Below are 13,314 nucleotides of genomic sequence, written 5' to 3'. Positions count from 1 at the left end.
ATCCGCACCCCGGGGCTGCGATGTGGGATGCATGCTAAGCAGTGGATTTTTTGAGTTGACACCGTACCCAAAACGATTTGGGTGTTGATGTGAAAAAATGATTTTAAAATGCCCGAGATGGTGGAAGAGAAAAAAATTGAAGCCTTGTCGAAGAACGAGAAAGGTTATGATGCTGTAAATACACATTAAAAAGCAACAATAACATATTTGAATGAACTACAACAATCCTTTCATTAACTTTATGAAAGAAAAAATATGCTTACAAAGACAACAAATTATATATTTCTATTTTTTTGTATTTGTTTTAATAAATTTAAAAGAAATAACATATCCTTTATTATTCCATAACCGATATGTTTTTCGTATATTTAAATGACTTTTCTATGAAAATTATACTAATATTCGTTTGTACTTAATAGCTATCACTGCACTGTAGCCGCGCAGTAGCAGCGAGTAGAATAAGCCATGCTTTGCCATCATCCAACAGAGGGCGCTAGTAGTATCATTTCTGGTTTATTTTCCATTCGATCGATGGAATGCATTCAACGTGCACTGCTGGCGTCCAAGTAGGCACAGTCTTGTTGAAAAAATATGGTTCAATTGATGCAAATTGTACGCTCTCTCGGGGCGATGCGTAAATTTCACTGTCCCGTAAAGGTAGGTGTGATTGTAGATCATTTTGCCCCAAAAGAAACCCATCGCGCTGATGGTCAATGGCCGTTTTCTGCCACAGGACACCTATCCCCTGGATGGTCCTTGGCGCCATAAACCGAAGGTGAGCAAACCGGCGGACTACGAGCTGATGCCGGGAATGTCACCCAAGGTGTTCCGGGAAACGGAACATGAAAACGTAAGTCGCACACACGCACCAGGAAACCCCCACTTCTAACTGTACCATTCCGACGTTTTTTTTCCTTTTAAGCAACTCGGTCCCATTCCGACGACGGGAGATGAAGCGAAAAAACACGCGTACAAAAATCCGGAATACTTTTCGTACCATCGCTACTCGTTCTACGACATTGGGCGGGCAGTTGGGTGTGCCTACCGAGTGCAACCGAGCTCGCTGCCAAAACGCAGCAAATCGTTCCGGTTGCCATGGCAAAGTGAAGAAGCCATCCTGTACGATGCAGCGATCCCGGTGACGTTGAGTTGCCTGCATTGCACACCCCAGGAGGAAGCACCAGAACCGGAACAGACACCTAAGGGTTAGAAGAGAATCCTCGAATCACATTGAACCGTTCCGTGAATGGGATCGGATATCAATCAAGCTAAATTTGTGGTAGATTAATGAATCAAATTAACATGTCACCGCGTTATTACACGCGGTAAAAAGCCTCGTGTGTTGTTAACGTCCACCTGCGATACCCATTGTTGCGATTCTGGCTACAATCAAGGCTCGGTTGACACCGTTTTCCAGCCTGTGGAAGGCTGTGGGAAATAGCTGACCACAAACCGGCAGCGCCCGATCGTGAACACCGGTCTTTGTGCGCACGGGACACCGTAACAAGATCGGACAAGTCCTACAAGCCGGTAGGGTGGTCATAACTCTCGTCCCACCCAAAAATAAAAAGTAACAAAATTTGCATGCTCTCCGGCACGCAGTGGAATGGGTTGGGAATGGTCGGGCAAAGACAAATATCATTTGTGGTGCTAAATAAAAAAGGCGCTGCTAAACGGGGCGAGAAAAAAGGGAAACGTTAGCCGTACAATTAAGCCGTACACCTGCACAGCGGGTAAAATAAATATGCTCTTGCGTTGGCAGGGAGATTGAACGTTCGGTGTCACCCACCGGAAGACAGTACGATCGATTCATCGCTTGCGGATGCGGAATGTATGACAAGGTCTGACACCACCGTTGGTGTTGGTCATATTTCACCGCGTTCACGCGTGACAAATGGCGTTCGTTTGCTGGAAAACCGCAATCCAATCGGCTGCGGAATGGGGTGGAATTTCCAGCGTGAAGAAGGTGCGCTTTTGTCTCGCATTGTAAGTAAAAACAAAATTGACTCGTGGAAAACTCGTCCTACATTTATTTTATGCTTTAAAATGCAGTGGTTCTTGTTCGCGTTGAAAACTCTCTACTTTTGCCTCAGCCCCATTCGAAGTCCAGGTGCAAGTGCACCTTTTTCTCACATTTCACTATCGCTTGCTGGTGCAACACATATCTGGAGCACACCGCCCTGTAGAGGTACGCCGGTGCAATTAACGCCTTCCCCCCACCTACGGTGTGCTGATAAGAGTGTCGGCATTGTGGTTTTTTTTGTCCATTTCATAGCGCATAAGTGAGCGCTCGTAGAGTGACAAAACAACCACCATCAGACCCCCAGACAGATGTCGTGCGTACAATTTGTGTGGAAAACCATCAAAAGCGACGTTGTGGACAAACACAACGCACAATAAAGTCGCGGCGCATTCCAAAGGGCCTGTGGCTTCATTCATCTCGTTTCCTCGTGCGGCTTGGAGGGCTGCTGCACCCGTTCCGGATGGATGCAAAACACGCGCGCGCGCGCCAACGCCCAGTTTGGCATCCGAGCGTCGCACCATGGCGCGTTGGTGAGCTAACACACGGACAACAACATTATTTAGGAACAATTTTAAATAGCAATAAAAGCAACAACTTCACCGAGAGCTGCCTCGCCTTCAAGGGAGGGAGCTAGTTATCGTCTTAGACGTAGTATTGTCTTGGTTTTTTGTTGTTGTAGGGAAAGGGGAGGGGGGGGGGGGAAGGGTGGGTGGGAGTGCTGGCGGATGCACAAACGCACACAAACAAAATCGGCGAGACGACCCGTCGACTAAGTGAGTGGACGATTGCCAGATGCGCGGGAGGGTTGCCTTTTTTTTGTGTCTGTCTGTCTGTTGCGCTTATTGCTGTTGTGGTGGGTGTGTGCATACAGCGCCGCGTACGGTGGGGGGTGGGAGTTTGTGCTGTGTTTTGGGGGCGGGAAAAAAGCATCACTCAGCCGCGCCGGAAAAGCCATTCGTCGATTAGCCACCGACCGGGACGGTGCTGTTGGTGGGTTTATTTTTTTTGAAAAAGGCGCTCGATCAGTCTTCGTGATCCCTTCGTTCGAACGGTGCATCGTGTTATCAGCTGCGCGTGTGTGAAAGCCATCAAACCACTCACATTGTGGGGTGAGTTGGGTGAGAGTAACTTGCGCGATGCGTGAGACGGGAAACGTGTTCGCATCGCAGTTGGCAGATTTGATTTGGTGAGCCAAAATCAGAAGAGAAAAAACAACACACACTCACACACACTCACGCACACGCATAAAAACAGCGAAAGGAAAAGCCTGCTTGGATTGCGCGGTGTTTGGTGGAAAAAAACGGTGGCAACATTCCACGCGCTCCTGGTGAAAAGCATAATGTTGAGTGAAGCGTGTTGCTGCTGTTACTGCTGGTCGAGTGATGAATTGGGCTGAAACATAAAAAAACGGATCACGCACGCGAAACCAAACCGGCCATTCCGGCCAGCCGGATCGATCGAGTGTTCTTGCACCGTGGATGTACGTGAACGGATGATTAAAGGGAAGGGATTAAGTGACGCGTGAGCATTAGCGAGCAAAACCAGTGGGAAGATTTTTCGTGTGCGCGTTTCGGGGCCCGTTACAGCAAAAGAAAAAAAGAAGTACGACACCAACAAGCGGCGAATATGGTGAAACCGGCGGCCAGAATAGTGATAAAGTTTCTAGAATTAGTAAGTTCACGATCACACCAAGCGTCTTTGCGCTGCGTTTGTCTAATTTCGCTTTCCAACTGCAGCTAGGTTGTGTGGCGTGCGTCATTACGAAGATTATCACCGACCATGAGTCACGGCGGGTGTTTGTGCGCAACCAGAAGCTATCGCGGTGAGTTTTTCCCTACCTTCTAAGGAAGGCCTGAGGCCGTGGATGTGATTACATGCAAATGCGCCTTCCTGTCGCTCCTTCATTCTGGGTGACAATAAGTGGGAGGGCAATTAACAGCATTTAGAAGACTTTAACCAGAAGTTAATGGGCTAATAGCTAAGCCATGCGAGAGTGGACTTAGACACGTGATTATCTCAAGGTTAGGCTCTAATGCCTACTTAATAACGGTGGAGTTGCAAAGTCCGTGTCATGTGTTCCGGAATATATATAACCTCAAAAGACACTGGAAGTGAATTATAACTATGCTCTAAACTCATGCACGTATATCTTATGTTTCAGAGAATGGAGCCTAATACACAACATAACCTGGAGCAGCGGTGGAAATGCATTTACGAACATCGTCTACGGTGGATACACGATAGTCATCGCACTAATGTTAATTACAAGGTCAGCCAACGGCCCGGTAACGCGGTAGAAGGGAACTTCGGAAGTATTTAGTGCCCAACGAGTCGCTCTGTTGTCATGGGTTGTTTTTTTTTTGCTACGGCGCGTTATTGTCGCCGAGGTTGATTTTCCAACCCCGTGCTCCGAGCGGTGGTGGAAAACAATTACGAGACGGGCCCGAGCGGAACATGTGGGAATTTCCACCTGGCCAATGTGGTCCGTTTGGAGGGGCACTGCTGAAGTTCTGCCGTAAGCTAGAAGCTTAGCTTTCTCAGGAACACCAGTAGCAGCAGCAGTTGAAACCAACCCCACCGAATCTGAGCGTTACAAACCCGCTGTGCCAATGGAACAACCAAACAACGGAACGGCTTTGTCTGTGGCAACCGGTGGCCCCCTCTAAGCGTCTGACCTTCATCTTTTGCGCATGCGTGGTGTAGGAATTTATTACTATTTTTCGTGTTTTTTTTTCGTATTTTTGCACGACCCCCATTGCCATTCCATTATTGTACCCTGTCTATGGAGACCCCACGTGGCAAAGAATGGTTCACTTTTCATTACCACGCGGGCGCATAACGTGGTGACATTTTTGACCCCACCAACACCCGATCTGATGGATTCCGGAATGCTTCTCAATCTCTCTGAGGTCGATGTGTGTACTCATAGTACTGTAACGAGTCATAGGGGCTTTTTTTTTGTTGCTTCGTTGTGTACACGGTTAGCTTCGTACTATCGAAGAGCGACGTCTTGCACAATGCCGCACAATTGAAGAGAGGGTAGCAATTTTAGCATAATTCACATGTCCCATTGCCGAACAATGGTCCGTTTGTTCGTATCGGCATGAAGCACTCACTTCACGTACGAGGAAACCTGTCGGCACAGCTGGCAGGACAACAGCGCGCCTAGCCGTTGTTTTCTTTTTTTTTATCGTGCTTTTATATGTTTCAGATGCGTCGATGCCAAATCACGTCCGACACTGTTCGAGAAGATCGTGCTCTCGCTGGGGACACTATTGTTTTTCGCGGCGGGTAAGTAAGCGTTTTGTGAAAAAAACCCCTTGTGATAAACCCTTGCTGTGTGGTTTAATGTGTTGTGTTGTTCTTCCACCAGGTGGGCTCGTGTTCGCCTCGATCGACCAAGTACATCCGGATCTGCACGATAACGCCATCATACTGGGCTGTCTGTCGTTTCTGGTGGCGATCTTGTTCGTGATCGATCTTGCCGATCCGTTAGCACGCATGACAGCGCACATGACCCAAACGGATGCGGCAGGTCTCACGTCTTCAGATAGCCCCGATGGTGTGAAGCTAAAACAGGATGCCGCCACGGACACGGAGGCGGCAGTGTTTGTCGTTTCGAAAGCGGTCCCTAATGGTGTGCCACATCGCATGCAGGATGAGGAGCAGCAGCACCAGCAGCACCAGCAGCATCATCAACAGCACCAGCATCATCAACAACACCAGCAACAACACCGGAATGGGTATCACGATGAGTCACCTCTCAACCGAAGCTCGGAATCCATCGTCGAACGGAAGGTTTATCCATCAGCACAAGTGCCCGTTTTTGCGCACATCCGCGCACCGGAAGAAAGCCGCCGAATAGCGGGCAAAGAGATCCAGTACCTTCCACGGCAGGATTATCGCGATCGTCGGAACTACCGAGATGCAGGACCTGGTGCATACTCTTCGAACCGCCAAACGATGGCTCAACCGACAGCGAATGGTCATCAACCGAGACAGAGTGCGGTCGGGTATCACGATAACGATTCATTCGTCGAAGATATCCTTCCGTCACGCCGAAGTACGTACGTCCCAGCGGACAAGTTTGACCAGGAAGCGATGCAGATGACCGGGGCCACCGGTCCTAGCCATCACCGATCGAGACCGGCACCACCGGCAAAACCACTGAACATTATACGCACACACTTTGGATCGAACCATAGTTCACCGACAGAATCGCACCATAGTGGTGGAGAGTGTCGATGTTCGCAACGAAGTACCAGCACTCGGAGGCTGGACGATTCGGGACGAGATGAACTCGATTTAGCCCCAGTTCGACCGGGTTTCGTCGCTAATGCCGCCAAGAAGTGGGACGATCGAGCTCGCAGCAAAAGCCAACCCATCGTAGGACTCAACACGATGGTGTAATGACACTTCAGCGCCACCGTTAGTAGTAGTATTTTTAAGGATTCCCCTTTTTTTCCTTTGTGGGTGTTGGAGAACGGTCAAACAGCCCGCTGTCCCTATTTTTACTGCGTATCTTTACTCGAATGGTTTTAACAACAACGCACACAAATAAAGCCGTTTTGATTTCCGAATTCGTACCAATGGTTATACGCTTTTTTTATTTCAAGTGATACCTCTGATCGTGCGATAGCGCTAGCAACTACTAATGCGTCTGATGCGACGACTGATACTACTACACGTCTTTCTATCGTTCGCTCTTGTGCCGCTCTAATGCTGCTAATCCATTGCAAGCTAATGATGTGCTCGGGCTAACTCGCTTCATAAAATTTCTGAACCACGCAACAGATAACAGATTAACAGGTAAACGGGAAACACATCGGTCAACGGGTAATTTGCTTTTAACGAACGGAGCTAGGCGTCAATCTGATTGCGGGATAGGTCGGATAGAATTTCCTTTCTAACAAATGCTTCTACGACTAGGTCTGCTGGTTGGCACACTACACCAAGCGTAACAGAAACAGAGAATGTGTTTGACACGCGATAGTCCATCAGCGACGGTGTTTCTTTCTTTTACATTAGCACGGTCCACACGGTACGCAGGCGTCACTGCAAGGATCACCTGTGGAAGAGAACCAAGAAGATCAATTTTCGTTCGTGGCTGCTTTGAGCAATGTCTACTTGCTACGGTTAAGAGTGCACGTTCGATTGACCTCACCGTAAATGCGACAAATCTACATCTAATGCCGGGAGCCCTCTCTAACACAGCGCGACCCGCACTAACACCGGCAGCAAAAGCGTTCAACGTTATAGCAATGGGCTTTACAGGGAGCGGCCCGGTAGCGACACGGCGCCGGAGGACGACAGATTTTGTACTGCCGTGGGCAGTACCAGTTGGTTTTGGCCATCTTTGGTCTCGGCGTTGGTTGCCGCACTGCCGAACGGATGCGTTTCAGTGGATCTACCGAGCACAACGAGGGTCAATCAATCGTACAAGCTCGTATATGGGACGATAATGCCACGCTAACGGAGGCTGTGGGTCGTAGGGTAGAGAAGTACTTACAGTATGGTACGCTGCAGGATGGATCACACACAGGTGGATAGCTGGGATCACAAACCGGTGGACAGCAAGGATCGCACACTGGTCCGCAGGCTGGTGGACAGCAAGGATCACAAGGACCGCATGGTCCACAAGGTCCACAAGGATCACAAGGACCGCATGGTCCACAAGGTCCACAAGGACCGCAAGGACCGCAAGGTCCACAAGGATCACACGGTCCACAAGGTCCGCATGGTCCACAAGGACCACAAGGAGAACAGCAGGTAGGATCAATAGGGCAAGGGTTGCAGCCACCGCCTCCACATGGCATGCAGCAGTTCGGTGATGGCCGGACCGGGTTACTCTTCTTGCCCATCGTCACGAATCGGAAACGCCGAGCCCATTGGGAAGGGCAGCAAGATGCTTCCGGTTTAGTCAGGCAGCATGGTTTCGCCTAAAATGACAACCAAAAGACAACGTTAATGACCCTGTTCACGTTCGACTCTGGGTTCTGGGCATCTTCCTCTACCTGACATTCGGAACGTGGACAGTCATGCTGCAAACCGTTGCGCTTCAGACACTCGCAGTTCGAGATCAGAATTCCACCACGCAGTTCACGGCTCTTGCACCGAACGGGACCCTGTCGAGAACATAGATCAGAACATATAAGCTCAGCTCATCGAGCAGTAATAGGCATAGGTATTGCGATGAGTAGGCAAGACACAAGGGTGGAATGGCGTTCACATCGTTCAAACGACCCCATAAAGAGCCGGAACCGGTAGTTGGCAAGCGTTCATTACCACCATTCGTACACCTTTGCATACTTACCCATCAACGGTTATCTAACGTCGGCATGTCGTCCTGGCTGTCCCTGCTCCTGTTCCGCGTTCCCTAGCACCGTTTCGGGGCACAGATCGGTCCGACGCTCGGTGGACAACAGCCGTTCTTGTAGAAGGTTGTGCCCGATGGCACGCAGCAGTACTCGCGAGCCGGTGGCACCTGTACGACCTGCGGTTTCGGTTGGCAGACCAGCGTAGTGCAGATCTCCTTTGGTTCAACGATTACGCGTGGCGTGCAGACCACCTTCGGGTCGGGCACGATGCGTTTATAGTAGATAATGCGCGGCTCGGGCACGGTACGGCGTTTGTAGATGACACACGGCTCACAAACCGTCTTGGGTTGGTAGATCAGTTTAGGCTCTACGATGGCACGTGTCTGCGGTACCACGTGCCGATCGATGACGGTACGGGAACAGTTGATCACCTTCTTTTGGGCGACCAACCGGGGCGGTTGCTGTACCGTTATGAACCGCGGTCCACACCGCTGCGGGGGACAGATGGTGGGGCACTGGGGCATGCAGTTGAGGTCGTGTGCGGTGCGTGTGCAAGGCTCGCAAGGATCGCAAGGTCCACAAGGTCCACAAGGTCCGCAAGGACCGCATGGTCCGCAAGGACCGCAAGGTCCACAAGGACCGCAAGGATCACACGGCCCACAAGGTCCACACGGTCCACAAGGACCACAAGGACCACAAGGACCACAAGGTGCACATGGTCCACAAGGATCGCAAGGACCCTACAGTGATTGTGGAATAAAGTCAGCGAGAAAGGAAGTGCGAAAAAGAACGAAAGTTATGCGGTGCAATTGGAACGTAAAACAAAAACAAGGACATGAACGAATGAACGAATGGCTACTGTAAGTTGTGGTCAAGGAATGGAAACATAAAAATATCATACCCCGCCGTTGCCCCCGCTCCTATGTGCCGTATGGTCGAAGGTGCGTTACCCGTGCGCGTTTAGAAAATTCTTCGCCGGCAGCGATCGTACATTTCCTCGTATCGAATATCCGGAATATTCGGCTCCTTGCGACGCAGGTTCCAGCTGAAGTGCGACGTGTTGGTGCTGTCGCACACAATCAATGGACGCTTCCACCAACACAGATAGGAGGGGGAACGGGGGGTTCCCTAGAAGGTCAGGTACCCGTGCAACGAAAGAAATCTGTATCAATGAGCGGTTGATCGCACCTTGCAGTGATCCTCCCATGTTTGGTAACGACTGACGAGGAGCAAAACCAAACGGCTATCCCTTATCCATGGCTACAGCTGATTGACCAGAACGCCCAGGACACGTACATGTACTCACTGAGCGACACGACGTTCCCGGGATCATCGGTACACTACGGTTTGGATCACAGTTATGAGCTTAAACAAATCTTGGATTTGAGTGTTAAATGTTAACCCATTGTCAGTAACAACATATCCTAGAGCTAACTGTGGGAACGTAAAAGTTTACGACGCATCCATGAAAGCTTATGCGGTGTGACTCATCCTTTCTCTAGCACGGGGATGTGCGTTGTTGACCTACGCCTATGAGGACGAGTAGGGGCTCTATAAAATATAGGAGTATCCTTGAAGCCTCGTCCCTACCTAAAACAAGCTATCGTTATTAATCACTGAATACGCTTCGATTCCGAACTATCGAGCTATGTCCCTCCAACAACTCACAATCGCTTCTACACGAAACCTATATTCTTGAACTTAAGCGTCACTGTCGTAACGAACATGGCCTACTACAATGTGCGCAGCTATGGGAGTAGGCATTTGCCCCATTTTGAGGGCATTCTCCAACCTCGGTTATGACATTGTTGTTTATCTGGCGTGCGAGCAGGGGCAGATATTCGAAGAATCTACGCTTCCTTTTTTCCTTACGACAGGAGTAACCCCTCTTTCACGCCTTTCTACCCCGCGGATTGTGCCTTTGTTTTTGCGCAACGAACAATCAAACGGCAAAGGATTCGTGCATGGTAAGGGAGTACGGGCAGTACGGCGGCATTGATCCAAATTCAGATACTATTTCAACACGGAGTGTCTGCTTTGCGCGCCAACTCGCGAGGTGCTCGCGAAATAGTATCGATTTGTGTGGGCACACGTAGCACTCTGCGAGCGAGCGAACATTCATGGTTAAAAACTCACTCTGCCTACTGTGTGTGCCTACTGCGCGTACGAATGTTTCTGCAAAAGGAGGCTCTAGCGAAGAGCTGTTGGATGCTTAACGTTACGTGCACTACGGATAGTAGACAAGGGTATCTACGACCGTGTGTACTATTTTGCCTCACGCCAACGGAAGGGTATGATCGATTCGGTGGCATGAGAGAGCCGTTACACTACACGCGGCGAATCCTTTGCTGGAGTGATGCAATGGGAGGCAGCTGAGCGTACCTTCGCATCCCTGGGGGTGATTTTGAGGTTAGGAATGATAAATAGCCCTACCTATTCGCGAACGGTTGTTGTTAGTGCGAGAAAAAGAAGGAACGATCACTAATATGAGGGATGCAATAAAAAAAAGGGTGCATGATACAGGAAGGAAGGAAGCAAGCAGCTCGCCCCGTTCACTGATTAGTAGTGATGACGTAGGCAAAGGTAGCAGAAATGATAACGGTGCTTGGTGCAACAGGATAGGGTGCAGCGGTCACATTTGTGGCAGGATGAGCAGTGGTGTCTTACGCAAGGATAGCAGGAGTAGCAGGGATCGCAGGGACCGCAGCACGGATCGCACATTTTCGGTTTTGGTGTTTTTTTTTTGTCGGAACGACTTTTCGAATGAAAATCACTGGAAATGATGAACGAAGGAAGGAAGAAGCGATTAGCACAGCATTCGAGATTAATTCGAGATTGTAATTCGCTAACTACGGTGTACACTGCTGCTGCTACCACAACGAAACACACAGAGAGAGAAAGAGAGACTAAATTGGGTCAAGGCAACCACAAGAACTACCACAGATAGGAATGGTTGGGGTTCTTCACTCGAATTCAGTATACCTACAGATTTAGCTTGCACTAGGTGGTATCACTCTTCAGGAGGATCGTTCGTTCGAAAAGCTTTTCTAAAATATGTTTATTAGATGGGATTCACACAAACACTGAACAATTTAGAGACAATTACTATTTTTGTATGAGGATTTTCGTCTACTCGCTTCGAATTCTTTCGTTACTATGAATTTTGGTATGAATTTCAGGGCGCAGCCGTTCAATTTATACTGTTATTTTTCGTTGCTATAGTGATTACGAGGCCTGGTCGACCATGAGAACTACGATGTACGTTGCATGTGGCTCGAGTTGATTACGCTGTAGGTTTTGGAAGAAATTGATGGTAAAAACGCAAAATAAACCTTCCATCCTTTTATTTTGATAGCACCCTGAAAATAGTAGCGCTACCATGCATACAACACCCATAGCAATTGTAACACGTGTAAATAGATTCGCTCAAATAAACTGCTTTGATTTCGTTCTACTAGGAAACATATTTAGATGTGGTTTGTAAATTTAACTATAGAGAACTTAATTTATAAAATGAATATGATAAATAGTTTATTGCCTGATACGATTTTATCTTTATAAGCTATGATTATGATGGTAACGCATAAAATCATCCAAAGTCATAAAATAATTTATAACCTAAGACAGTTCAAAGAAAGCAGCTTTTGAAAGAGCAACCGTTGATGATGTTAGTTTTTTTATAGGAGACGTTTCAAAACGGCCACTAGAGTTGTAACGTTTCACTTGATTCTTTCGCGTGCGATCGATGTATAACCATCTGCGGGAAAATGTATGCTTAAATACGTTTGCACCTCTTCCAGTGTATTCTCTTCACATGTCGATTGCATAAAATAATCAACAGTTTCTCTTAATTATCATTATGTCGTGCAAAATGTGGTCTTTTCTTTTTTCCTAACACCATTTTGCATGTTTTAAAATTCATCGTAATATAAAAATTATTATATTATCAAAATTAATTGATACTGTTAATTATTGATAGTTGTTATTAACGATAGAATTTATAAATGTGACGGTAAACTGAATTGTTTTTCTTCTTTCATATATATATATTTTATTTAATTAGCTCTTTATAGAAATCAGCTCATATATTTCCCTTAAACTTAGATCGAATGCACGAATGCATACATCGACCCGCTGGGCAAGCTTTTTTTTAATGTTTTCTCATATGTAAATACGTTTGGAAGCACACTTTACTTTGCTTAATTAAACAATAAAATAAAAGCGTAATGTCTGATTCAAATGGAATCAATTATTGGTTTCTTTGAAACAAGATTAACGTAATATTTAACTTTGTCTTTCAACATTTGACTCTTCCAAACTGGCAATACTACTTTCAGGGTCTTGTTAAAAGAAAAGGAACGGGCTTATTTTGAGTTTTTTCCCTCTAATAGTTGAGTTAGCTTCTCAAAAGCCATTGCAAAACGCATTCGGTGGTCTATTTAATGATTCAAGAGTAAAAGCAACCTTCATTTCTTTGTGCATCTTTGAATTTTCCATATTTGCCCGTTAACGGTGAAAACGCTTCATGAACGCTTCAATGCATATGACAATCGCGGATGAACACCGAATGAACTGCGTAACGCTTAAAGAAAAACCATCAAGAAAGATCACACTGGGTGAACCTGATACGTGCATAGGTTAAAATACTCTGCTCCATCCGTTGGTTGGATGCGAGTATTTGTTTATAGTACATTTTGCGTGGAACAAATTATAGTAAATGTTACTGAAACGTTTGTTTATCGAGATGCTCGTTGATTTATAATTTTTGCAGCGCAAAACTGCGTATAATTTTCACGAATCCTGAAAACAAATACATCCACTGGGGATAAGTTTTTTGTTTCGTTCAGAAGTCAATCCAATTAGTCAACGATTATTAAAGCAAGTATTGAAAGATTTCAAAAAAGCGCGAAAAAGTATGCTACCTGTATTTCGGCATTGATTTTCCTGCCTTTACCGCGACGTTTCCCTCGTTAA

General features: G+C 47.2%; 3 protein-coding genes across 3 annotated transcripts; 2 read left to right on the top strand and 1 right to left on the bottom strand.

The window, feature by feature from the left end:
* Positions 1 to 591: 591 nt before the first annotated feature.
* LOC128727300 (uncharacterized) lies at positions 592 to 1,210 on the top strand. Its single transcript, XM_053821197.1, has 3 exons — positions 592 to 657; positions 734 to 850; positions 923 to 1,210. Exons 1-3 carry the CDS (start codon positions 592 to 594, stop codon positions 1,208 to 1,210), a joined length of 471 nt encoding a protein of 156 aa, XP_053677172.1.
* Positions 1,211 to 3,649: 2,439 nt separating this feature from the next.
* LOC128730442 (uncharacterized) lies at positions 3,650 to 6,570 on the top strand. Its single transcript, XM_053823487.1, has 5 exons — positions 3,650 to 3,694; positions 3,760 to 3,845; positions 4,185 to 4,292; positions 5,235 to 5,314; positions 5,397 to 6,570. Exons 1-5 carry the CDS (start codon positions 3,650 to 3,652, stop codon positions 6,431 to 6,433), a joined length of 1,356 nt encoding a protein of 451 aa, XP_053679462.1. The 3' UTR covers positions 6,434 to 6,570.
* A 32-nt stretch (positions 6,571 to 6,602) lies between these two features.
* On the bottom strand, positions 6,603 to 11,475 carry LOC128730441 (keratin-associated protein 5-1-like). The gene is made up of 6 exons (XM_053823486.1): positions 11,327 to 11,475; positions 11,008 to 11,113; positions 8,038 to 8,148; positions 7,533 to 7,962; positions 7,188 to 7,430; positions 6,603 to 7,091 (listed from the first exon to the last, which is right to left on the bottom strand). The coding sequence occupies exons 2-5, from the start codon at positions 11,059 to 11,061 to the stop codon at positions 7,249 to 7,251; spliced, it is 777 nt and encodes a 258-aa protein (XP_053679461.1). The 5' UTR covers positions 11,062 to 11,113; positions 11,327 to 11,475; the 3' UTR covers positions 6,603 to 7,091; positions 7,188 to 7,248.
* Between the last annotated feature and the right edge of the window lie 1,839 nt (positions 11,476 to 13,314).

The sequence above is a fragment of the Anopheles nili genome, chromosome 2 (assembly GCF_943737925.1).
Source record: "Anopheles nili chromosome 2, idAnoNiliSN_F5_01, whole genome shotgun sequence".
NCBI lineage: Eukaryota > Metazoa > Arthropoda > Insecta > Diptera > Culicidae > Anopheles > Anopheles nili.
Note: the sequence above shows the minus strand (reverse complement) of the source record. Positions and strands in the feature narration are given on the sequence as shown.